The following is a 27,987-nucleotide window of genomic DNA, read 5'->3' as shown; positions in this document are numbered from 1 at the left end:
AAGTATCTTCCATATGAGGAGGTGTGAACAAGTGATGACATAAATCATGGTCCCAATAACATTGCATCTAATAGAGAATGTCTCATTTGCACCCCTGCTGGTGACATCTATCAAAATGAGGGTGGTCCCAAAAAGGAGGCATTTTTCAAATTGGCTGTGTCTGTTTTAAAAGTGCTCCCCCTCTGGTCAACATATGAAATAACAAGTGTGTGTAAGAAATTGAAATACGCGCCCCCCAAGGGCAAAATTAATTAAAAATGTATATAGAGACATACTGTAATAACTTGAAGTAAATAAGGAAGATTAAAAACCAATTACAAACAAAAAATTCAAACAATTTTTTTTACTAAAAGCAGTCTTTTTCTCACAATGTGTTGACTATTTTCTTATAAAATTGGGAACAATTTCTCTTATTCTTTCTTTTTCTGTAATATTGCAATATTTTCTCGTAAAATCATTACTTTTTTTAAAGTAAAATCATTACTTTTTGATGCAAAATGGTGATATTTGTCATGTAAAATTCTGACTTATCCCAATCTTGCCAAATTTTTTGTTGTTCTTGTTTGAAACACTCATGATTTAGGGCTATATAAGTAAACTTTGATTGATTGTAAAATAGTGAAATTTTTTGAGTAGAATGATGACTTTTGTCATAATTTTTGCCAAGTAAAAGTCTGATTATTGTTATGATATCGCCGACATTTTAAAGTTTTCTTGTAAAATTGTGGCTTTTGTCGAGTAAAATGACGACTCTTTTCGTAAAATTGCCAAAATGTTAAGCTTTTCTCGTAAAATTGTGACTGTTATTGAGTAAAATTTCAACTTTTTTCATAATATTGCACAAATGTTCAGTTTTTCATGTACAATTTTGACTTGCCTTAAGTAAAATTAAGACTTTTATTATAATACTGCCAAAATTCTAAGTTTTTCTTGTGAAATGTTGACCTTTTTCTTGTGAAATTCCAACTAATTTTTCACAACAAGCTTTTTTATATTTGCATAGTATGGATGTATTAATAATGTTGTAAGTACAAATATATATCTAGAAAGGGTGGTCCTAAAGAGGTAGGCATTTTTCTGTGGTCTCAAGAAGGTAACAAATACTAGAATGTGTGTGTGTGTGTGTGTGTGTGTGTGTGTGTGTGTGTGTGTGTGTGTGTGTGTGTGTGTGTGTGTGTGTGTGTGTGTGTGTGTTCTTGTATTTCCATCCTTCTTGAGACATCAACACGGAAAAGTACCTTCCATCTGAGGAGGTGTGAACAAGTTAGGACATAAATCATGGTCCCAATAACATTGCATCTAATAGAGAATGTCTCATTCCCATGTCTGGTGGTGAAATCTATCAAAATTAGGGAGGTCCCAAAAAGGAGGGATTTTTCAAATTGGCTGTGTCGCTTTTAAAAGTGCTCCCCCTCTGGCCAACATATGAAATAACAAGTGTGTGTAAAAAAAAAAAAAAAAAATTGAAGTGCTCCCCCTCTGTCCAACATATCTAATAACAAGTGTGTGTAAGAAATTGAAATGTGCCACTTTTGGCCAAAATTATTAAATAAAACAAATATGTATATAGAGACATACTGTAACAACTTGAAGTAAATAATGAAGATTAAAAACCAATTACAAATAAACCAAAAAAAACCCCCAAAGCTTACCTTTTCTTGTATTTGCATAGTATGTATATATTATAATGTTGTAAATACACATCTTTATATATATATATATACACATATATATATATATATATATATATATATATATATATATATAGAAAGGGTGGTCCTAAAGAGATAGGCATTTTTCTCAGGTGTCAAAAAGGTCTGAAATACAAGAAGGTGTGTGTGTGTATGTTCTCCACACTGCAACTTTAATTTCCTGCACGGTGGGGACTCATCATAACCCTGACCTTAAACTGACCTGCATCTCTTTTATCAAAGCAACTTTTTCTGAAAACAAGCTGCACTTGAACATATCTCTTTCCCATCGTGGAGGTCATTAAATGTGTCTCCCTCGATTGGGCCCGGCCAGCCTCTTATCTGGCTAGTTATGTCTGCCGTGCACGCCGACATGGCACCGAGCTCTTCTGCACTCGGCGGTCATTATTTTTTCATGGGGGAATTTCTATTAAAGGCACGGTCCGAGATCAACTTGAACCGTGCACTCCCTGCAGATGCTACCGCACACAATGGATGTTGCAAAATAGCTGCCCATTAAAGCATACTAATGGCCCTCTGACATGTGCAGAACCCTAACACCACTTTTTGACGAAAACAAAACGAGTGTAAGCCGTGTTTCTTAACCATAGGGACCGGGCCCGTTGTTTATCTGTTGTTCAGTTGTGGTCCGTACTCCGTTGTAATACACTTTTCCACCACTTGTGGCAGTAATGACAATCTTAAACAAACAAAAGTCTAGAGCTCAAGTGATAGAGAAGTTTCTTAAAGTTAAAGTACCAGTGATTGTCATACACACACTCGGTGTGGCGAAATTATTCTCTGCATTTGACCCATCACCCTTGATCACCCCCTGGGAGGTGAGGGGAGCAGTGAGCAGCAGCGGTGGCCACGCCTGGGAATCATTTTTGGTGATTTAACCCCCAATTCCAACCCTTGATGCTGAGTGTCAAGCAAGGAGGTAATGGCTCCCATTTTTATAGTCTTTGGTATGACTCGGCCGGGGTTTGAACTCGAAACCTACCGATCTCAGGGCGGACACTCTAACCTTTGATTGATTGATTGATTGATTGAAACTTTTATTAGTAGATTGCACAGTACAGTACATATTCCGTACAATTGACCACTAAATGGTAACACCCCAATAAGTTTTTCAACTTGTTTAAGTCGGGGTCCACGTTAATCAAGTCATGGTAAAACTAGGCCAATGAGTACAAAAATTAAGACTAAAGTTTGCGATTAAATTTTATTGACAGTTTAATTACAAAACATTAATTTATTTTTGTATTTATCATTGATTTAGTTAGAATTAGGGATGTCCGATAATATCGGCCGATAAGTGCTTTAAAATGTAATATCAGAAATTATCGGTATCGGTTTCTAAAAGTAAAATGTATGACGTTTTAAAACGCCGCTGTGTACACGGACGTAGGGAGAGGTACATAGTGCCAATAAACCTTAAAGGCATTTCCTAAGCGTGCGTGCCGTCCAAGTCACATAATATCTACCGGCTGTTCTCATCACGAATTAATGCGAGGCATACTTGGTCAACAGCCACACAGGTCACACTGAGGGTGGCCGTATAAACAAGTTTAACACTGTTGCAAATATGCGCCACACTGAATACACACCAAACAAGAATGACAAACACATTTCGGGAGAACATCCGCAACCTTAACACAACATAAACACAACAGAACAAATACCCAGAATCCCTTGCAGTACTAACTCTTCCGGGACGCTACAATATAAACCCCCCCCTGCTACCCTCTACCCCCACCTACCCCAACCCCACCCACCTCAGCCTCCTCATAGTCTCTCTCAGGGAGAGCATGTCCCAAATTCCAAGCTGCTGTTTTGATAGATAGATAGATAGTACTTTTTATTTCATATAGTAATTATAATGAAACTTTTTCAAAACAGGTTACAGGTTAGAAAGCTCCTTCTGGTTGCATGGAGGCACATATTTTTAAATATTGATTCTTATCTAAAAAAAAAAAAGACATATATAAATTGTTTTCCGAAAATGATTAATCGATTTTGAATTAGGATGAATAAGAATCGCCACTTGGATGTGAATCCATTTTTTTGTGCACTCCTAGTGGTTTCATATCATTTAACAAGGTTTATCCTGTTCAGCTGTAAGTAGGTTAGATATTACTGATTACGATTAAAATCAAGAGTAAGATGACTAATTCAGTGTTAATATTTGAGTGGGCAATTATTCTAAAAATAAGTTGGAGAGTGGAATATTTGAGGTTGGGTAATGGGTCAATAATTCATGACAAGAGTGATTTTGATACCGTAGAAAGAGAGAGAAAGCAGGCAGGACTTGGTTGAGTTTTTTTGAGTTAGACTTTGAAATATATCTGCTACGTTATATACAACTGCCCAAGATCGTTTTAATGGCAGTTTAAATCATTCAGCTCATCAAAGCTCTGAGAATTACGCTCATGGTTGTCTGGCACAATTGCCCCAAAACAATATTTTCTTGACCAATAAATAAAAAAATATAATAATAAAAGCTTATAATCGACAGATAAAAAAAAAATAAAAAAGTGACTTATTCTCAACACTTTTTTAACTGTCATTTGTCAAAAAAATAATAATGAAATAAAATTAATGGTGATATGAATTGGCATATTTAAGGTTCAAATTACTTCACATTAAATATTCCACTCTGAAATATTTTTGGAGGGAAATATTGCATATTTTGTGTGTTCGCCATATAAAAAAACTACGTTTTTTTTGGAAAAGAAAAGAAAAAAACAGAAAATACATAAAAAAAAATAGTACAAACTTATAATCGACAGATTATAAAAAAAAGTGACTTATTCTCAATACTTTTAACTGTCATTTCTCCAAAAAATAATAATGAAATAAAATCAATGGTGCTATGAATTGGCATATTTAAGGCTCCAATTACTTCACATTAAATATTCCACTCTGAAATATTTTTGGAGGGAAATATTGCATATTTTGTGTGTTCGCCATGTAAAAAAACCAAAGTTTCCTTTGGAAAAAAAAAAGGCATAAAACAAACAAAAAATACATTAAAAAAATTATAAAAATTTATCGACAGATTAAAAAAAAAAGTGACTTATTCTCAACAATTTTTAACTGTCATTTCTCAAAAAAAAAGAAAAAAAAGAAATAAAATCAATGGTGCTATGAATTGGCATATTTAAGGCTCCAATTACTTCACATTAAATATTCCACTCTGAAATATTTTTGGAGAAAAATATTGCATATTTTGTGTGTTCGCCATATAAAAAAAACGAAGTTTTCTTTGGCGGGAAAAAAAGGCATAAAACAAACAAAAAATGCATAAAAAAAACAACAAAAACTTATAATCGACAGATTTAAAAAAAAAAAAAAAAAAAGGGACTTATTTTCAACACTTTTTAAACTGTAATTTCTCAAAAAATAATAATGAAATAAAATAATGGTGCTATGAATTGGCATATTTAAGGCTCCAATTACTTCACATTAAATATTCCACTCTGAAATATTTTTGGAAGGAAATATTGCATATTTTGTGTGTTTGCCATGTAAAAAACCCAAAGTTTTCTTTGGGGGGGGGGGGAAAAAAGGCATAAAACAAACAAAGATACATTTAAAAAAAAATAAAAACCTATAATCGACAGATTAAAAAAAAGTGACTTATTCTCAACACTTTTTTACTGTCATTTATCAAAAAAATAATAACTAAATAAAATCAATGGTGATATAAATTGGCATATTTAAGGCTCCAATTACTTCACATTAAATATTCCACTCTGAAATATTATTGGAGAGAAATATTGTATATTTTGTGTGTTCGCCATATAAAAAAACGAAGTTTTCTTTGGGGGGGAAAAAAAGGCATAAAACAAACAAAAAATACATAAAAAAAACAATAAAAACTTATAATCGACAGATAAAAAAAAAAAAGTTACTTATTTTCAACACTTTTTAAACTGTCATTTCTCAAAAAATAATAATGAAATAAAATCAATGGTGATATGAATTGGCATATTTAAGGCTCCAATTACTTCACTTTAAATATTCCACTCTGAAATATTTTTGGAAAGAAATATTGCATATTTTGTGTGTTCGCCATGTAAAAAACCCCAAGTTTTCTTTGGGGGCGGGGAGGGGGGAAGGCATAAAACAAACAAAAAATACATTAAAAAAATAATAATGTATAATCGACAGATTAAAAAAAAAGTGACTTATTCTCAACACTTTTTTAACTGTCATTTCTCAAAAAGAAAATTATGAAATAAAATCAATGGTGCTATGAATTGGCATATTTAAGGCTCCAATTACTTCACATTAAATATTCCACTCTGAAATATTTTTGGAGGGAAATATTGCATATTTTCTGTGTTCGCCATATAAAAAAATGATGTTTTCTTTGTGTATATATAAAAAAAAAGGCATAAAACAAACAAAAAATACATTAAAAAAAAAAAAAAAAAAAAAAACATAAAAAAAGAAGAAAAGTGACTTATTCTTAACACTTTTTTAACTGTCATTTGTCAAAAAAAAAAAAAAAAAAGTGACTTATTCTCAACACTTTTAACTGTCATTTCTCCAAAAAATAATAATTAAATAAAATCAATGGTGCTATGAATTAGCATATTTAAGGCTCCAATTACTTCACATTAAATGTTCCACTCTGAAATATTTTGGAAGGAAATATTGCATATTTTGTGTGTTCGCCATATAAAAAAACAATAAAAACTTATAATCGACAGATAAAAAAAAAAAAAGTGACTTATTATCAACACTTTTTAAACTGTCATTTCTCAAAAAATAATAATGAAATAAAATCAATGGTGATATGAATTGGCGTATTTAAGGCTCCAATTACTTCACATTAAATGTTCCACTCTGAAATATTTTGGAAGGAAATATTGCATATTTTGTGTGTTCGCCATATAAAAAAACAATAAAAACTTATAATCGACAGATAAAAAAAAAAAAAGTGACTTATTATCAACACTTTTTAAACTGTCATTTCTCAAAAAATAATAATGAAATAAAATCAATGGTGATATGAATTGGCATATTTAAGGCTCCAATTACTTCACTTTAAATATTCCACTCTGAAATATTTTTGGAAGGAAATATTGCATATTCGCCATGTAAAAAATCAAAGTTTTCTTTGGGGGGGAAAAAAAGGCATAAAACAAACAAAAAATACATTAAAAAAAAAACAATAAAAACTTTTAATCGACAGATTAAATAAAACTTTTTTAACTGTCATTTCTCAAAAAGAAAATTATGAAATAAAATCAATGGTGCTATGAATTGGCATATTTAAGGCTCCAATTACTTCACATTAAATATTCCACTCTGAAATATTTTTGGAGGGAAATATTGCATATTTTCTGTGTTCGCCATATAAAAAATGATGTTTTCTTTGTATTAAAAAAAAAAAAGGCATAAAACAAACAAAAAATACATTAAAAAAAAAAAAAATAACATAAAAAAAGAAGAAAAGTGACTTATTCTTAACACTTTTTTAACTGTCATTTGTCAAAAAAAAAAAAAAAAGGGACTTATTCTCAACACTTTTAACTGTCATTTCTCCAAAAAATAATAATTAAATAAAATCAATGGTGCTATGAATTAGCATATTTAAGGCTCCAATTACTTCACATTAAATGTTCCACTCTGAAATATTTTGGAAGGAAAAATTGCATATTTTGTGTGTTCGCCATATAAAAAAAACAATAAAAACTTATAATCGACAGATAAAAAAAAAAAAAGTGACTTATTATCAACACTTTTTAAACTGTCATTTCTCAAAAAATAATAATGAAATAAAATCAATGGTGATATGAATTGGCATATTTAAGGCTCCAATTACTTCACTTTAAATATTCCACTCTGAAATATTTTTGGAAGGAAATATTGCATATTTTGTGTGTTCGCCATGTAAAAAATCAAAGTTTTCTTTGGGGGGGAAAAAAAGGCATAAAACAAACAAAAAATACATTAAAAAAAACAATAAAAACTTTTAATCGACAGATTAAAAAAAAAAAAGTGACTTATTTTCAACACTTTTTAAACTGTCATTTCTCAAAAAATAATAATGAAATACAATCAATGGTGATATGAATTGGCATATTTAAAGCTCCAATTACTTCACATTAAATATTCCACTCTGAAATATTTTTGGAGGGAAATATTGCATATTTTGTGTGTTCGCCATATAAAAAAATGATGTTTTCTTTGTATAAAAAAAAAGAAAAGGCATAAAACAATCAAGAAATACATTTAAAAAAAAAAAAAAAGAAGAAGAAGAAAAGTGACTCATTCTTAACACTTTTTTAACTGTCATTTGTCAAAAAAAAACAAAAAAAAAATACAATCAATGGTGCTATGAATTGGCATATTTAAGGCTCCAATTCCTTCACATTAAATATTTAGTTTTTTGGGAGCAAACAGGGTTTTGACAAAAGGCTTAAAAAAGTACACAAACCTGAAGTTGGCCTTACACACACATCTACATAGATGCAGTTACCTTGTCTCTCTACCCTAAACCTTGACCAACAAGTGGTTAACTTTTTATTATTATTATTTTTTTTTACAACTGTTTTGCAGTTAAAAAAGGTCACATGTCACTCTGTAACACTGGGATATGGGAAAACGTGTGCGACGACAGCAGGGGCCACTGACCTGTCCACGCTGAGGGCACACAGGTTGAGGACGGTGATGCCCACTGAGGCTTTCTGCAGGAAGGGAAAGAGCTTGCAGAGGCACAAGCCCACGGTGCTGTCGTCAAACGGCCAGCGTGACGCCAAAAGCTGGCAGGGGGGGAAAATAAAACAAAGATGGGTCACTTCTAAAGCACAAAGAGGCTTAACAAAATTGGATATTATGGATAAAAAGCAGGGATGTTCCGATCAGGGTTTGATGCTGCCGATTCCCATGCAGATCAGCCACGAGCGATATCGGCCGATACCAACAACGATCACGTGCTAACTGTAAAACTTCATGCTGAGTGCTGTTGACAATTCAATATCAACACAATATTTCAAGTAGTTCCTTTTTGTCTTTTACTACACACAATTGTCTTGCTGAAATAAGCAGGGGCGTCCATGATAACGTTGCTTAGATGGCAACATATGTTGCTCCAAAACCTGTATGTACCTTTCAGCATTAATGATGCCTTCACAGATGTGTAAGTTACCCATGCCTCGGGCACTAACACACCCCCATACCATCACAGAATGCTGGCTTTTCAACGTTGCGCCTATAACAGTCCGGATGGTTCTTTTCCTCTTTGGTCCGGAGGAAGCGACGTCCACAGTTTCCAAAAACAATTTGAAATGTGGACTCGTCAGACCACAGAACACTTTTCCACTTTTCATCAGTCCATCTTAGATGAGCTCGGGCCCAGCGAAGCCGGTTGCGTTTCTGGGTGTTGTTGATAAATGGCTTTGGCTTTGCATAGTAGAGTTTTAACTTGCACTTACAGCAACCGACTGTAGTTACTGACAGTGGTTTTTAGCCTATGTGGTGATGTCCTTTACACACTGATGTCGCTTTTTGATGCAGTACCGCCTGAGGGATCGAAGGTCCTTAATATCATGGCTTACGTGCAGTGATTTCTCCAGATTCTCTGAACCTTTTGATGATATTACGGAGCGTAGATGGTGAAATCCCTAAATTCCTTGCAATAGCTGGTTGAGAAATGTTCTTAAACTGTTCAGGCATTTGTTGACAAAGTGGTGACCCTCGCCCCATCCTTGTTTGTGAACTGACTGAGCATTTCATGGAAGCTGCTTTTATACCCAATCATGGCACCCACCTGTTCCCAATTAGCCGGTTCCACCAGTGGGATGTTCCAAATAAGTGTTTATCAACTTTCTCAGTCTTTTTTGCCACTCGTGCCAGCTTTTTTTGAAACGTGTTGCAGGCATCAAATTCCAAATGAGCTAATATTTGCAAAAAATAACAATTTCCAGTGTGAACATGAAATATATTGTCTTTTTGCAGTCTATTCAATTGAATATAAGTTGAAAAGGATTTGCAAATCATTATATTGTGTTTTTATTTACCATTTACACAACGTGACAACTTCCCTGCTTTTGGGGTTTGTAATTGCCGTAATGGAGGTGGTTATTAGCTTATTTGAGCGGCTCCACACTGTGTATGGAGACACATAATTAGCTGCCTGAATAATTTCGCCACACCTAGTGTGTGTGTGACAATCATTGGTACTTTAACTTTAACTTTACAGTGTAAGAAGGAGGCTTCAGCATTAAAAGGCATTGATCTGCAATACCAATCTGGTTCTGACCGGTCTTGGCATGAACGCGTTTTGGAGCGTTCTATCTGAGCGCACATAATAATTCATCAAGCACCTTTTTAGGAAGGCCAAGAACGGAGATGAAGAGCGATGAGTGACGTGTAATGGTGTCCATTACTGGCTCTTAACGTCTCATCTCATACTGAACACATCCTGTTTATAGTCTTCAAAAAAAAAAAAACATACGCCTGGTGCAACTTTACTTATTCTGACTCGAGGCCGCGTGACTGCGGCGGAGAGGACATAAGATGCATTAGGCTTGAAGATAAAGAAAGAAGCTTCCTGGCCCTCCTATTGTTTACTCCAGCTGTTTAAGTTTCCCACAGAGGGGCCGAAAAGGGAAGGAAGACCACCTCGCTCTTTTTTAAATTTTTTTTTAGCCCGTGATTATTTTTGGGCCGTGCCGAGGAAAAGCTTCAAAGTGGTCTCAGCGTCATTGTGCTTCAACACTTTGTTTGGGATTATTGTTTCCCCTTTTTGTATTGTATTGTATATGTTCCTTTTGACTGTACATGTACTGTCAATCCCCATCCATCCATGTATAATGTATTTATATTTTTCACATGTGAATAATGCTGTATAATAGACTGTATTTATATTACTCACATGTGAATAATGCTGTATAATAGACTGTATTTATATTACTCACATGTGAATAATGCTGTATAATAGACTATTTATATTATTCACATGTGAATAATGCTGTATAATAGACTGTATTTATATTACTCACATGTGAATAATGCTGTATAATAGACTGTATTTTTATTATTCACATGTGAATAATGCTGTATAATAGACTGTATTTATATTATCCACATGTGAATAATGCTGTATAATAGACTTTTTGTATTATTCACATGTGGATAATGCTGTATATTAGACTGTATGTATATTATTCACATGTGAATAATGCTGTATAATAGACTGTATTTATATTATTCACATGCAAATAATGCTGTATAATAGACTGTATTTATATTATTAACATATGAATAATGCCGTATAATAGACTGTATTTATATTATTCACATGTGAATAATGCTGTATATTAGACTGTATTTATACTATTCACATGTGAATAATGCTGTATAATAGACTGCATTTATATTATTCACATGTGAATAATGCTGTATAATAGACTATTTGTTATTCACATGTGAATAATGCTGTATAATAGACTATTTGTTATTCACATGTGAATAATGCTGTATAATAGACTGTATTTAAATTCACATGTGAATAATGCTGTATAATAGACTAGTTGTTATTCACATGTGAATAATGCTGTATAATAGACTTTATTTTTTATTCACATGTAAATAATGCTGTATAATAGACTGTATTTATATTATTCACATGTGAATAATGCTGTATAGTAGACTATTTATATTATTCACATGTGAATAATGCTGTATAATAGACTGTATTTATATTATTCACATGCGAATAATGCTGTATAATAGACTGTATTTATATTATTCACATGTGAATAATGCCGTATAATAGACTGTATTTATATTATTCACATTCGAATAATGCTGGATAATAGACTGTATTTTTTTATTTACATGTGAATAATGCTGTATAATAGACTGTATTTATATTATTCACATGTGAATAATGCTGTATAGTAGACTATATTATTCACATGTGAATAATGCTGTATAATAGACTGTATTTATATTATTCACATGCGAATAATGCTGTATAATAGACTGTATTTATATTATTCACATGTGAATAATGCCTTATAATAGACTGTATTTATATTATTCACATTCGAATAATGCTGTATAATAGACTGTATTTATATTATTCACATGTGAATAATGTCGTATAATAGACTGTATTTATATTACTCACATGTGAATAATGCTGTATAATAGACTGTAGTTATATTATTCACATGCGAAAATTGCTGTATAATACACTGCATTTATATTATTCACATGTGAATAATGCTGTATAATAGACTGTATTTATGTTATTCACATGGGAGTAATGCTGTATAATACACTATTTGTTATTCACATGTGAATAATGCTGTATAATAGACTATATTTATATTACTCACATGTGAATAATGCTGTATAATAGACTGTTTTTATATTATTCACATATAAATAATGCTGTATAATAGACTATTTGTTATTCACATGTGAATAATGCTGTATAAAAGACTGTATTTGTTATTCAAATGTGAATAATGCTGTATAATAGACTGTATTTATATTATTCACATGCGAATAATGCTGTATAATAGACTGTATTTATATTATTCACATGTGAATAATGCTGTATAATAGACTATTTATATTACTCACATGAGAATAATGCTGTATAATAGACTGTATTTATATTACTCACATGTGAATAATGCTGTATAATAGACTGTATTTATATTACTCACATGTGAATAATGCTGTATAATAGACTGTATTTATATTACTCACATGTGAATAATGCTGTATAATAGACTGTATTTATATTACTCACATGTGTATAATGCTGTATAATAGACTGTATTTATATTACTCACATGTGAATAATGCTCTATAACAGTGTATTTATATTACTCACATGTGAATAATGCTGTATAATAGACTGTATTTATGTTATTCACATGTGAATAATGCTGTATAATAGACTGTATTTATATTATTCACATGTGAATAATGCTGTATATTAGACTGTATTTATATTATTCACATGTGAATAGTGCTGTATAATAGACTATTTGTTATTCACATGTGAATAATGCTGTATAATAGACTGTATTTATATTATTCACATGTGAATAATGCTGTATAATAGACTGTATTTATATTATTCACATGTGAATAATGCTGTATAATAGACTATTTATATTATTCACATGTGAATAATGCTGTATAATAGACTGTATTTATACTCACATGTGAATAATGCTGTATAATAGACTGTATTTATGTTATTCACATGTGAATAATGCTGTATAATAGACTGTATTTATATTATTCACATGTGAATAATGCTGTATACTAGACTGTATTTATATTATTCACATTCGAATAATGCTGTATGATAGACTGTATTTGTATTATTCACATGTGAATAATGCTGTATAATAGACTGTATTTATGTTATTCACATGTGAATAATGCTGTATAATAGACTTATTTATATTATTCACATGTGAATAATGCTGTATAATAGACTTTTTTATATTATTCACATGTGAATAATGCTGTATAATAGACTGTATTTATATTCACATGTGAATAATGCTGTATAATAGAATGTATTTATATTATTCACATGTGAATAATGCTGTATAATAGACTGTATTTATATTCACATGTGAATAATGCTGTATAATAGAATGTATTTGTATTATTCACATGTGAATAATGCTGTATAATAGACTGTATTTATGTTATTCACATGGGAATAATGCTGTATAATACACTATTTGTTATTCACATGTGAATAATGCTGTATAATAGACTATATTTATATTACTCACATGTGAATAATGCTGTATAATAGACTGTATTTATATTATTCACATGTGAATAATGCTGTATAATAGACTGTATTTATGTTATTCACATGTGAATAATGCTGTATAATAGACTCTATTTATATTATTCACATGTGAATAATGCTGTATAGAGACTGTATTTATATTCTTCACATTTAAAAAATACCCAAGTGTTTATTGTCTATTGTGAGCGAACTGTGGTGCTGAATTTCCCCCAGGGATCAACAAAGTACTTTCTATTCTATTCTATTCTATTTTCAGTTTATTGCCCCGCCACACATTTTAAAGACAAAATAAACACATCCCGGATTAGAACACTACACATAAAAGCTAGACTATGCAATTTTGGGAGCCGCTAAAATGCACTCGCCGAACCTAAATGCTAACGTTAGCATGCTAACAGTTAAAATGCATCATGTACCAAGTCATATGACAATGAAGCATGCGCTCGTTAAATTGGCTAACAAGTTAGAATGCTGATGTATGCATGCTTACAGTTAAACAACTTAATAATCTTAGTAAACGTAAAGAAACGGAAACAACAACAAAAGTTAGCATGTGTCAAGTACCAAGTTATATGACTCCAAAGTGTTCGGCTTTAAAATACATTCTAACATGCCACCTTTTTACCTGCACGCTGCCTCCCGCTGTTTCCGACATCTACAAAGCAACTGCTGCCACCTACTGATATGGAAGAGTATTACACGGTTTCTCTGCCGAGGTCCAGACAGCACCGACACTCAACAACAACACATCATTTGCAGACTATAATTACTGGTTTGCAAACATTTTTAACCCAAAAAGGTGAAATTAGATCATCTCCCACGGCACACCAGACTGTATCTCACGGCACACTAGTGTGCCGCGGCACAGTGGTTGAAAAACACTGCTTCAAAGCACAAAATGCATCAAAGTGGCCGCCGCAGCCTTCACCGGGAAAGGTTAGGACACCCCGGCGTAAAAGTAGATTTGGTGCATTCCTTGTGGTTGAAGTGATTTATCTTCATATTTCCCTAATGACTGCAGATAAGCAGTGACTAATGTCCCAGGTCAGCACCAGGCTGCACGTGTACGCTGCAGCCTGGGGTTGTTCGAGCCAGCGCCTCTCATCACCAGGAAGATAACGCCTCCCAACGCTGAGTACGCTTTCCCGTCTGTTTGCGCCCCGCCTCGCTGCAGACACTTTTGTTTTACGTGTTGGTCGCTATATGGATGCAACGCCATCCTTGACCATCGGCTTGGAGCGTTTGTGGCGTTTATCCCAGTTTGGCCTTTTAATATCCCAGTCCAGATGGGATTCATGCACTGCAAAAAGTCAGTGTTCAAAAACAAGAAAAAAAAACACACAAAAATGAGGGGTATTTTATTTGAACTAAGCAAAATTATCTGCCAATAGAACAAGAAAATTCGGCTTGTCAAGACTTTCCAAAACAAGTAAAATTAGCTAACCTCAATGAACCCAAAAATACCGTAAAATAAGTATATTCTCACTAATAACAAGTGCACTTTTCTTGGTAGAAAAAAAAGATACCTTTTTGCTCAATATGTTGAAAAATATTCTTAAATGAAGTAAATGCTAGTGCCATTATCTTGACATAATGATATGCGCTCGGCATTACATTTCTTGAAACTAGCAAACTTATACTAAAAACTACGGATGTCCGATAATATCGGCCTGCCGATATTATCGGCCGAAAAATGCGTTAAAATGTAATATCGGAAATTGTCGGTATCGTTTTTTTTTTATTATCGGTATCGTTTTTTTTTAATTGAATTTTATTTTATTTTATTTTTATTAAATCAACATAAAAAACACAAGATACACTTACAATTAGTGCACCAACCCAAAAAACCTCCCTCCCCCATTTACACTCATTTACATTCATTCACACAAAAGGGTTGTTTCTTTCTGTTATTAATATTCTGGTTCCTACATTATATATCAATATATATCAATACAGTCTGCAAGGGATACAGTCCGTAAGCACACATGATTGTCCGTGCTGCTGGTCCACTAATAGTACTAACCTTTAACAGTTAATTTTACTCATTTTCATTAATTACTAGTTTCTATGTAACTGTTTTTATATTGTTTTACTTTCTTTTTTATTCAAGAAAATGTTTTTAATTTATTTATCTTATTTTATTAATTTTTTTTAAACAGTACCTTATCTTCACCATACCTGGTTGTCCAAATTAGGCATAATAATGTGTTAATTCCACGACTGCATATATCGGTTGATATCGGTATCGGTTGATATCGGTATCGGTAATTAAAGAGTTGGACAATATCGAAATATCGGATATCGGCAAAAAGCCATTATCGGACATCCCTACTAAAAACTAATTTATTGTTCTTAATGGAAAGGCAACAAGGCAACCGCTTGTTACTCTCGGGGTCTCCTAGCCGCTCAGGCAAATCATATTGTATAAAAATGCATTTTTCCATCGATAACATGACATCATCGCGCCAAGTGCGTGCTCTTTCAGTGAATTAGTGCGCATATATACAGCCTGGCACCCGGCCAAACATTTTTTTATTGTAATTTTGAAGAATTTATCTGAATGTGCATGAACTATTTCTGTTCAAAATTGTTAGAAATGTCACATGTTAAATGTTTAAATATTAACTGTCAGTTTACTGTACTGTGCCAACTGTACTACTATATGAGTACATCTTTTCTATTGTTTCATTGAAAATAAAACAGTTGTTTTAATTATGAGACACAATTGTGTCAATCATATTTTTGTTTTACATGCTTGAAATAAGAAATGATTACTTTAAAAAAGTAGTTTTATACTTGTGAGTGTTGATGACACAGCTTTGCAACAGTTGATATTCTAGTTTCAAGCATGTTTTACTCAATATAGCTCATAAAATCTCACCAACAAGCTGTAATATCTTACTGAGATCATTTAGGACCAAAACCCTTAAAACAAGTAAAAGAGTCTAACATAAGATTTGCTTAGTGAGAAGAATGATCTTATCAGACAGAAAATAAGCAAATATCACCCTTATTTGAGATATTTAATCTTACTTCGATTTCAGTTTTTGCAGTGTAGTACCGGTATACCGTACAACCCGAATCGTGATACAGTTTTCAGTAGAGGGGGGCATTTTCATGGAGGCACTGTAAATGCTTTAAAATGTAATATCGGAAATTATCGGTATCGTTTTTTTTATTATCGGTATCGTTTTTTTTTTATTTTTTTATTTTTTTAATTAAATCAACATAAAAAACACAAGATACACTTACAATTAGTGCACCGACCCAAAAAACCTCCCTCCCCCATTTACACTCATTCACACAAAAGGGTTGTTTCTTTCTGTTATTAATATTCTGGTTCCTACATTATATATCAATATATATCAATACAGTCTGCAAGGGATACAGTCCGTAAGCACACATGATTGTGCGTGCTGCTGGTCCACTAATAGTACTGACCTTTAACAGTTAATTTTACTCCATCCATCCATCCATATTTTCATTAATTACTAGTTTCTATGTAACTGTTTTTATATTGTTTTACTTACTTTTTTATTAAAGAAAATGTTTTTAATTTATCTTATTTTCTTTTCTTATTTAAAAAAAAAAAGAACATTGTCTTCACCATACCTGGTTGTCCAAATTAGGCATAATAATGTGTTAATTCCACGACTGTATATATCGGTATCGGTTGGTGTATCTGCCCAAGATCGTTTTAATGGCAGTTTAAATCATTCAGCTCATCAAAGCTCTGAGAATTACGCTCATGGTTGTCTGGCACAATTGCCCCAAAACAATATTTTCTTGTCCAAAAAATAAAAAAATATAATAATAAAAGCTTATAATCGACAGATAAAAAAAAAAAAAAAAGTGACTTATTCTGAACACTTTTTTAACTGTCATTTGTCAAAAAAATAATAATGAAATAAAATTAATGGTGATATGAATTGGCATATTTAAGGCTCCAATTACTTCACATTAAATATTCCACTCTGAAATATTTTTGGAGGGAAATATTGCATATGTTGTGTGTTCGCCATATAAAAAAAACTGTTTTTTTTGGAAAAAAAAAGAAAAGAAAAAAACAGAAAATACATTCAAAAAAATAATACAAACTTATAATCGACAGATTTAAAAAAAAAAGTGACTTATTCTCAACACTTTTAACTGTCATTTCTCCAAAAAATAATAATTAAATAAAATCAATGGTGCTATGAATTGGCATATTTAAGGCTCCAATTACTTCACATTAAATATTCCACTCTGAAATATTTTTGGAGAGAAATATTGCATATTTTGTATGTTCGCCATATAAAAAAACAAAGTTTTCTTTGGGGGGGGGGGAAAAAGGCATAAAACAAACAAAAAAAACATTAAAAAAACAATAAAAACTTATAATCGACAGATTAAAAAAAAAAAAAAAAGTGACTTATTATCAACACTTTTTAAACTGTCATTTCTCAAAAAATAATAATGAAATAAAATCAATGGTGATATGAATTGGCGTATTTAAGGCTCCAATTACTTCACTTTAAATATTCCACTCTGAAATATTTTTGGAAGGAAATATTGCATATTTTGTGTGTTCGCCATGTAAAAAAACCCAAGTTTTCTTTTGGGGGGGGAGGCATAAAACAAACAAAAAATACATAAAAAAAATTATGAAAATGTATAATCGACAGATTAAAAAAAAAAAAAAGTGACTTATTCTTAACACTTTTTAAACTGTCATTTCTCAAAAAGAAAATTATGAAATTAATAAATAATGTTATTAATTACTAGTTTCTATGTAACTGTTTTTATATTGTTTTACTTTCTTTTTTATTCAAGAAAATGTTTTTAATTTATCTTATTTTATTTTCTTATTTAAAAAAAAAAAAAAAAGAACCTTGTCTTCACCATACCTGGTTGTCCAAATTAGCCATAATAATGTGTTAATTCCACGACTGTATGTATCGGTTGGACAATATCGGAATATCCGATATCGGCAAAAAGCCATTATCGGACATGCCTAGTTTTCTGCCATTTTGCCCATCCCTAATATCGATCCATAATCGTAATCACGATATTTTAACCAGCCCTTTTTCATAAAGTTTGCGATGAAATGGAAATGATTTCTTGGACACCAGATGGCGAGAAATTGGCGGGTCAACAAGCATGTTTGATGTTGAGGAGGGAAAACGGCTCACCTTGTAGACGTTGATGGGAATGTCAATGATGATGTACATGAGGTCCCCCAGGGCCAGGCTGGCGATGAGGGCGTTGGGCCCGTTCCTCATGCACTTCTGCTGGTATATGATCCTGAGCAGGGTGGCGTTGCCCACCAGACCCACCACAAACACCACTATGGAGATGGCCGTGTTGATGTACTTAAAATAGCCCTTTATGGAAGTGCTCCCGCGGCACATGGGCGGCGGCGGCAGGGGCTTCCTTTTGACCGTGGCGTTCGCCCAGCCGGGTCCCTGGTTGTGCGCGGCCGGCCCCCAGGCGTCCGTGCTGGGCACGAAGGCCCTGCGCGGGCCGGGAGGCCGCGGGGTGGAGTGGAGGAGCAATCCGGCGTGTTGGCCGTCCTCCGCCGCCATGTTCACTTGGCACATTCCTCTGGCCGCCATACAGCATGTTAGCACCAACATATGCGCCACCGCCGTGCCCATGTCGGAACGCAGTCAGGGCTTTGATGCCACTCCCAACTTCTCACTGGCGAGGGGAAAGAAACGACACGGGGAGAGAGAAACGTTAGCAAACAAGCCGACAAGTTGGTTTGGCAACACTACTGTTCTACTGGGGAGTAGACAGGAAGTTAAAGGGGAACATTATCACCAGACCTATGTAAGCGTCAATATATACCTTGATGTTGCAGAAAAAAGACCATATATTTTTTTTAAACCGATTTCCGAACTCTAAATGGGTGAATTTTGGCGAATTAAACGCCTTTCTATTATTCGCTCTCGGCGCATCGGGAAGCAATCCGCCATTTTCTCAAACACCGAGTCAAATCAGCGTTGTTATTTTCCGTTTTTTCGACTGTTTTCCGTACCTTGGAGACATCATGCCTCGTCGGTGTGTTGTCGGAGGGTGTAACAACACGAACAGGGACGGATTCAAGTTGCACCAGTGGCCCAAAGATGCCAAAGTGGCAAGAAATTGGACGTTTGTTCCGCACACTTTACCGACGAAAGCTATGCTACGACAGAGATGGCAAGAATGTGTGGATATCCTGCGACACTCAAAGCAGATGCATTTCCAACGATAAAGTCAAAGAAATCTGCCGCCAGACCCCCATTGAATCTGCCGGAGTGTGTGAGCAATTCAGGGACAAAGGACCTCGGTAGCACGGCAAGCAATGGCGGCAGTTTGTTCCCGCAGACGAGCGAGCTAAACCCCCTATCGACCCTAGCTTCCCTGGCCTGCTGACATCAACTCCAAAACTGGACAGATCAGCTTTCAGGAAAAGAGCGCGGATGAGGGTATGTCTACAGAATATATTAATTGATGAAAATTGGGCTGTCTGCACTCTCAAAGTGCATGTTGTTGCCAAATGTATTTCATATGCTGTAAACCTAGTTCATAGTTGTTAGTTTCCTTTAATGCCAAACAAACACATACCAATCGTTGGTTAGAAGGCGATCGCCGAATTCGTCCTCGCTTTCTCCCGTGTCGCTGGCTGTCGTGTCGTTTTCGTCGTTTTCGCTTGCATACGGTTCAAACCGATATGGCTCAATAGCTTGAGTTTCTTCTTCAATTTCGTTTCCGCTACCTGCCTCCACACTACAACTATCCGTTTCAATACATGCGTAATCTGTTGAATCGCTTAAGCCGCTGAAATCCGAGTCTGAATCCGAGCTAATGTCGCTATAGCTTGCTGTTCTATGCGCCATGTTTGTTTGTATTGGCATCACTATGTGACGTCACAGGAAAATGGACGGGTGTATATAACGATGGTTAAAATCAGGCCCTTTGAAGCTTTTTTTTAGGGATATTGCATGATGGGTAAAATTTTGAAAAAAACTTCGAAAAATAAAATAAGCCACTGGGAACTGATTTTTAATGGTTTTAACCCTTCTGAAATTGTGATAATGTTCCCCTTTAAACAACTTTGCTCAGATGGATGAGACCACTCTTTTTGTATATATTGTACTACTGCAATGCACTTCTTGTCGGGATCCCCAGCAAGAACATCCAGAAGCTGCAATACATACAGAATAGTGCTGCTAGGATCCTGATGAGAGTGCGGAAATATGACCATATCACACCAACTCTCAAATGCCTTCACTGGCTTCCTGTTCCACTCGGGATTGAGTTCAAAGTCTCCCTACTAACCCACCAGTGCCTCCATGGAAATGCCCCCCTCTACCTCAAAGAACTACTCACCCCCAAATCCTCCGCTTCGGACAGGCTAACCTCCTCCAACCTCAGAGGACAAAGCTACGTACAATGTTCAGCTCCCAGTCTGTGGAACGCTCTCCCTGACCACCTGAGGGCACCACAGACTGTGGATGCTTTTAAAAAAGGCTTAAAAACCCTTCTTTAAAAAAAAAAAAAAGCCTTTTTTTTTAGATATATGCATACTAGTTTTAGCTATTTGACTGTTCTAGTTTTTATTTTCATTTATTTTTTATTATCATTTTATTTCTATTTTTTTTAATACACTGTACCACTTTGAGGTTGTTTACTCAATCAATGTAAAGTGCTTTTTACAAATAAAATCTATTATTATTATTATTATTATAAATCACCTGACATGTACCGTATTTTTCGGACTATAAGTCGCAGTTTTTTTCGTAGTTTGGCCGGTGGTGCGACTTATACTCAGGAGCGACTTATGTGTGAAATTATTAACACATTCCCCTAAAATATCAAATAATATTATTTAGCTCATTCATGTAAGAGACTAGACGTATAAGATTTCATGGGATTTAGCGATTAGGAGTGACAGATTGTTTGGTAAACGTATAGCATGTTCTATTGTCAGAAAACCAACACATTTAGCTGAACTGCACCAATTTTGTCAAGAGGAGTGGTCAAAAATGCAACCAGAAGCTTGTGGATGGCTACCAAAAGAGCCTTATTGCAGTGAAACTTGCCAAGAGACATGTAAGCAAATATTAACACACATTTTCAGTAGACCCATAATAAATTCATAAAAGAACCAAACTTCATGAATGTTTTTTTGTGACCAACAAGTATGTGCTCCAATCACTCTATCACAAAAACATAAAAGTTGTAGAAAGTATTGGAAACTCAAGACAGCCATGACATTATGTTCTTTACAAGTGTATGTCAACTTTTGACCACGACTGTATCACATCATCATTAATCCAAAAAAAACAAAAAAAACCTAATATGAATCAAACGATGCTATTTCAAAATCAGTCAATTAGTCAAATGCTGGACGTTTCAAAAACAAACATCTAAAATGAAAGTAAAACCCAGATGAATCCCCAATGGATCCACCTTGATATTTTCCTGATGACTCTATTTCTCAACGCTAAAAGCTTCGCCTGCTCTTCCTCTGTGATGCATCACACACTCACACACACACACACACACATACTGGTTATCATTTGGAATGGGGACCGAGTTTTTGATCATCACTTGTGTAGACCACCCGTTCTACAGGTTGTGGAGGCATAAAAAAAATGAGGTAAAAATGGCCACTGCCCAGTTAGCTCATACACGTCTTTAAATCTCTGGATTGATGAAGTAACGTGCTTATCATTCTTACTGGGGACCCTGGGGAAAAAGAGTTAATATGGTTCATGGGGACCATATTTAAATAATTTTGCATAATTCACACAAATTTGTACTTGACTACTGAGGACCGTTTATATATATAAAAATAAATGAAATATAACATGATGGTCAGAATACAGCACTACAGCTGTCCTCTTATAGGAAGTTTCACCACTTAAATGTTCAAGCAAATCCTACATCTTCTGTGACATTACCTACCTACTCAGTGGCCTAGTGGTTAGAGTGTCCGCCCTGAGATTGGTAGGTTGTGAGTTCAAACCCCGGCCGAGTCATACCAAAGACTATAAAAATGGGACCCATTACCTCCCTGCTTGGCACTCAGCATCAAGGGTTGGAATTGGGGGTTAAATCACCAAAAATGATTCCCGGGCGCGGCACCGCTGCTGCCCACTGCTCCCCTCACCTCCCAGGGGGTGAACAAGGGGATGGGTCAAATGCAGAAGACAAATTTTGCCACACCTAGTGTGTGTGTGTGACTATCATTGGTACTTTAACTTTAACTTAATTACTTAAAACTGCTATTTAGCAGTAATGTCTGCAACTCCAACTACCATATATACAAACCCCGTTTCCATATGAGTTGGGAAATTGTGCTAGATGTAAATATAAACGGAATACAATGATTTGCTAATCATTTTCAACCCATATTCAGTTGAATATGCTACAAAGACAACATGTTTGATGTTCAAACTGATAATCTTTTTTTTTTTGCAAATAATCATTAACTTTAGAATTTGATGCCAGCAACACGTGACAAAGAAGTTGGGAAAGGTGGCAATAAATACTGATAAAGTTGAGGAATGCTCATCAAACACTTATTTGGAACATCCCACAGGTGTGCAGGGTAATTGGGAACAAGTGGGTGCCATGATTGGGTATAAAAACAGCTTCCCAAAAAATGCTCAGTCTTTCACAAGAAAGGACGGGGCGAGGTACACCCCTTTGTCCACAACTGCGTGAGCAAATAGTCAAACAGTTTAAGAACAACGTTTCTCAAAGTGCAATTGCAAGAAATTTAGGGATTTCAACATCTACGGTCCATAATATCATCAAAGGGTTCAGAGAATCTGGAGAAATCACTCCACGTAAGCGGCATGGCCGGAAACCAACATTGAATGAGCGTGACCTTCGATCCCTCAGACGGCACTGTATCAAAAACCAATATCAATCTCTAAAGGATATCACCACATGGGCTCAGAAACACTTCAGAAAACTACTGTCACTAAATACAGTTTGTCGCTACATCTGTAAGTGCAAGTTAAAGCTCTACTATGCAAAGCGAAAGCCATTTATCAACAACATCCAGAAACGCCACCGGCTTCTCCGGCCCGAGATCATCTAAGATGGACTCATGCAAAGTGGAAAAGTGTTCTGTGGTCTGACGAGTCCACATTTCAAATTGTTTTTGGAAATATTCGACATCGTGTCATCCGGACCAAAGGGGAAGCGAACCATCCATACTGTGATCGACGCAAAGTTGAAAAGCCAGCATCTGTGATGGTATGGGGGTGCATTAGTGCCCAAGGCATGGGTAACTTACACATCTGTGAAGGCACCATTAATGCTGAAAGGTACATACAGGTTTTGGAACAACATATGCTGCCATCTAAGCGCCGTCTTTTTCATGGACGCCCCTGCTTATTTCAGCAAGACAATGCCAAGCCACATTCAGCACGTGTTACAACAGCGTGGCTTCGTAAAAAAAAAGAGTGCGGGTACTTTCCTGGCCCGCCTGCAGTCCAGACCTGTCTCCCATCGAAAATGTGTGGCGCATTATGAAGCGTAAAATACGACAGCGGAGACCCCGGACTGTTGAACGACTGAAGCTCTACATAAAACAAGAATGGGAAAGAATTCCACTTTCAAAGCTTCAACAATTAGTTTCCTCAGTTCCCAATCGTTTATTGAGTGTTGTTAAAAGAAAAGGTGATGTAACACAGTGGTGAACATGCCCTTTCCCAACTACTTTGGCAAGTTAATTATTATTTGCAAAAAAAATAAATAAAGTTTATGAGTTTGAACATCAAATATCTTGTCTTTGTAATGCATTCAATTGAATATGGGTTGAAAAGGATTTGCAAATCATTGTATTCCGTTTATATTTACATCCAACACAATTTCCCAACTCGTATGGAAACGGGGTTTTTAGAAGGATGGAAAATGTGTCTGCTGTGCAAATGTCTCACACTCAAACTAACCAGTAAACATGTTTCATTGGCCAAAGCTTAAAAATCACTTAGGCATCTTCAGAATGGATCTGACTATCATTTAAAAAGGTTTCCCTTTAGGGGGCCTGTTTTTTTGTCCCCATACCGTCAGAGGTCCCCTAAAGGTGACTGTGTAAACAGAGCGATGTCCCCATTAAGTAAGCATTGCCAGAACACACACACAAACACGCACACACAAAAACCCTGGGCGACATTAAAAGAGTAGGTAAAGTTTTAAAAGCTGTCAGAGTAACGAGTTGAAGCCCTTTGCATCATGTCTTGTAGCCCACAGTGGTTCCTGTTCAAAGTCCCGCCTGTCAGCGAGTACACAAAGAACTATTTAGCAGCCAGCCCTTCAAGTAGCATCACAGTTTAGCATCAGCCAGGCCCCGCCGGGACCCCCAGTGACAGCACGCAAACTGATCTGTCCATAAATAATAAATACAGGTTTTTTTTTTTTGTTGTGTTTTTTTTTTTTTTTCACCTACCGCTTCTCTAAAAAATGTCAGCCTGGCCCCCTCGGAAAGCGTCAGGCAAACTTTCGGCTGAAGCCCCCAGACATCTGTATCACATCACATGAGTAATTAACGCGCTATCAAAGCCCCGCGACCGTATCCCACTTGGTTTGAGGCGAAGGCGGCCGTCTGCTCCGAGGTGCCTTCGCATTATGGCTCACGGTTTCCTGTGGAGACTTTGCAAAGTGCGTGTGTGTGTGTGCGCGTGTGTGTGTGCGTGTGTGTGTGCGTGTGTGTGTGTGTGTGTTGTCAGAGCACCAGCGAGGCACTTTGACTGGGTGGGATAGTACGTAAATCTCCACCTCCCTCTGGTAACAGACTGGGCCCCCCTTTGGAAACATCACCCCTCCACCCACCACACACACACACACACACACACACACACACACACACACACACACACACACACACACACATGTCCGAGGCACGTGCACACATGCACTAAAGCAGGGGTGTCGAACGTACGGCCCGTGCGGGCCTGAACCGCAATTGCAACGAGTCATACCAAAGACTATAAAAATGGGACCCATTACCTCCCTGCTTGGCAATCAGCACCAAGGGTTTGGAATTGGGGGTTAAATCACCAAAAATGATTCCCGGGTGCGGCTCCCCTCACCTCCCAGGGGGTGATCAAGAGTGATGGGTCAAACGCAGAGAATAATTTTGCCACATCTACCGTATTTTTCGGACTATAAGTCGCAGTTTTTTTTCCATAGTTTGGCCGGGGGTGCGACTTATACTCAGGAGCGACTTATGTGTGAAATTATTAACACATTAGCGTAAAATATCAAATAATATTATTTATCTCATTCACGTAAGAGACTAGACGTATAAGATTTCATGGGATTTAGCGATTAGGAGTGACAGATTGTTTGGTAAACGTATAGCATGTTCTATATGTTATAGTTATTTGAATGACTCTTACCATAATATGTTACGTTAACACACCAGGCACGTTCTCAGTTGGTTATTTATGCCTCATATACATACTTGCCAACCTTGAGACCTCCGATTTCAGGAAGGGAGGAGTATATTTACAGCTAGAATTCACCAAGTCAATTATTTTATGTATATATATATATATATATATATATATATATATATATATATATATATATATATATACACAAGAAATACTTCACTTTCAGTGAATTCTAGCTATAAATATATATTTATGTTATTATATATATAAAAATAAGAGAAATACTTGAATTTCAGTGTTCATTTATTTACACATATACACACACATAACACTCATCTACTCATTGTTGAGTTAAGGGTTGAATTGTCCATCCTTGTTCTATTCTCTGTCACTATTTTTCGAACCATGCTGAACACCCTCTCTGATGATGCATTGCTGGGTGAAATGCACTAGATGGCAGTATTGTCCTGTTTAAGAGTGTCACAACATTGCTGTTTACGGCAGACGAACTGCTTTACGGTAGAGGAAAACACGTCACTCAGGTCCGCATGGAGCTGGAGGGGGCGTGGCCTCCAGCTCCGCCTGAATTTCGGGAGATTTTCGGGAGAACATTTTTCCCGGGAGGTTTTCGGGAGAGGCGCTGAATTTCGGGAGTCTCCCGGAAAATCCGGGAGGGTTGGCAAGTATGCTCATATAACGTACACTTATTCAGCCTGTTGTTCACTATTCTTTATTTATTTTAAATTACCTTTCAAATGTCTATTATTGGTGTTGGCTTTTATCAAATACATTTCCTCAAAAAATGCGACTTATACTCCAGTGTGACTTATATCTGTTAATGGGTACATTCGCACCAAGCTGCACAAATGTACTTCAAAATGTAACAGTCAAAATAAATATTACTTTTTTTTTTGTTTACTAGGGCATGCATTTATAATATGCATTAGTTTGACCATTTAAAATCAACGATAATAAAAAATCTACTTTTACCTTGAAAATCATTTTTTGTCTTGAAAATCAACTTTTACCTTGAAAATAATTTTTTGTCTTGAAAATCATTTTTTGTCTTGAAAATCATTTTTTGTCTTGAAAATCAACTTTTACCTTGAAAATCAACTTTTATCTTGAAAATCATTTTTTGTCTTGAAAATAATTTTTTGTCTTGAAAATCAACTTTTACCTTGAAAATCATTTTTTGTCTTGAAAATCATTTTTTGTCTTACGGTAAATCATTTTTTTGTCTTGAAAATCAACTTTTATCTTGAAAATCATTTTTTGTCTTGAAAATCATTTTTTGTCTTGAAAATCAACTTTTACCTTGAAAATCAACTTTTACCTTGAAAATCATTTTTTGTCTTGAAAATCAACTTTTTGTCTTGAAAATCATTTTTGTCTTGAAAATTAACTTTTACCTTGAAAATCAACTTTTACCTTGAAAATCATTTTTTGTCTTGAAAATCATTTTTTGTCTTGAAAATCAACTTTTACCTTGAAAATCAACTTTTATCTTGAAAATCATTTTTTGTCTTGAAAATAATTTTTTGTCTTGAAAATCAACTTTTACCTTGAAAATCATTTTTTGTCTTGAAAATCATTTTTTGTCTTACGGTAAATCATTTTTTTGTCTTGAAAATCAACTTTTATCTTGAAAATAATTTTTTGTCTTGAAAATCATTTTTTGTCTTGAAAATCAACTTTTACCTTGAAAATCAACTTTTACCTTGAAAATCATTTTTTGTCTTGAAAATCATTTTTGTCTTGAAAATTAACTTTTACCTTGAAAATCAACTTTTACCTTGAAAATCATTTTTTGTCTTGAAAATCATTTTTTGTCTTGAAAATCAACTTTTACCTTGAAAATCATTTTTTGTTTTGAAATTCAACAATTCCAAAGACATGCACCTGGGGATAGGTTGATTGGCAACACTAAATGGTCCCTAGTGTGTGAATGTGAGTGTGAATGTTGTCTGTCTATCTGTGTTGGCCCTGCGATGAGGTGGCGACACCCCCCCGCGACCCCGAAGGGAATAAGCGGTAGAAAATGGATGGAGGGAATATATAAAAATGCCCCAAAAACGTTGGAAAAATGCAATTCAGA

General features: G+C 34.9%; 1 protein-coding gene across 1 annotated transcript in view; it reads right to left on the bottom strand.

Moving 5' to 3' along the window:
• ednraa (endothelin receptor type Aa) overlaps positions 1-25,173 on the bottom strand; it is a 46,151-nt gene extending 20,978 nt beyond the window's left edge. The window contains exons 1-3 of the mRNA XM_061922888.2: positions 24,941-25,173; positions 18,681-19,188; positions 8,343-8,470 (exon numbers count right to left, since the gene is read on the bottom strand). Of these exons, the coding sequence (XP_061778872.1) occupies positions 8,343-8,470; positions 18,681-19,145 (593 nt within the window). The 5' untranslated portion in view covers positions 19,146-19,188; positions 24,941-25,173. The remainder of the gene's footprint in view (positions 1-8,342; positions 8,471-18,680; positions 19,189-24,940) is intronic.
• Positions 25,174-27,987: the final 2,814 nt, after the last annotated feature.

The sequence above is a fragment of the Nerophis lumbriciformis genome, linkage group LG27, assembly GCF_033978685.3.
Source record: "Nerophis lumbriciformis linkage group LG27, RoL_Nlum_v2.1, whole genome shotgun sequence".
In the NCBI taxonomy this organism is placed as follows: Eukaryota; Metazoa; Chordata; class Actinopteri; order Syngnathiformes; family Syngnathidae; genus Nerophis; species Nerophis lumbriciformis.
This window is presented reverse-complemented; position numbering and strand designations above follow the sequence as displayed.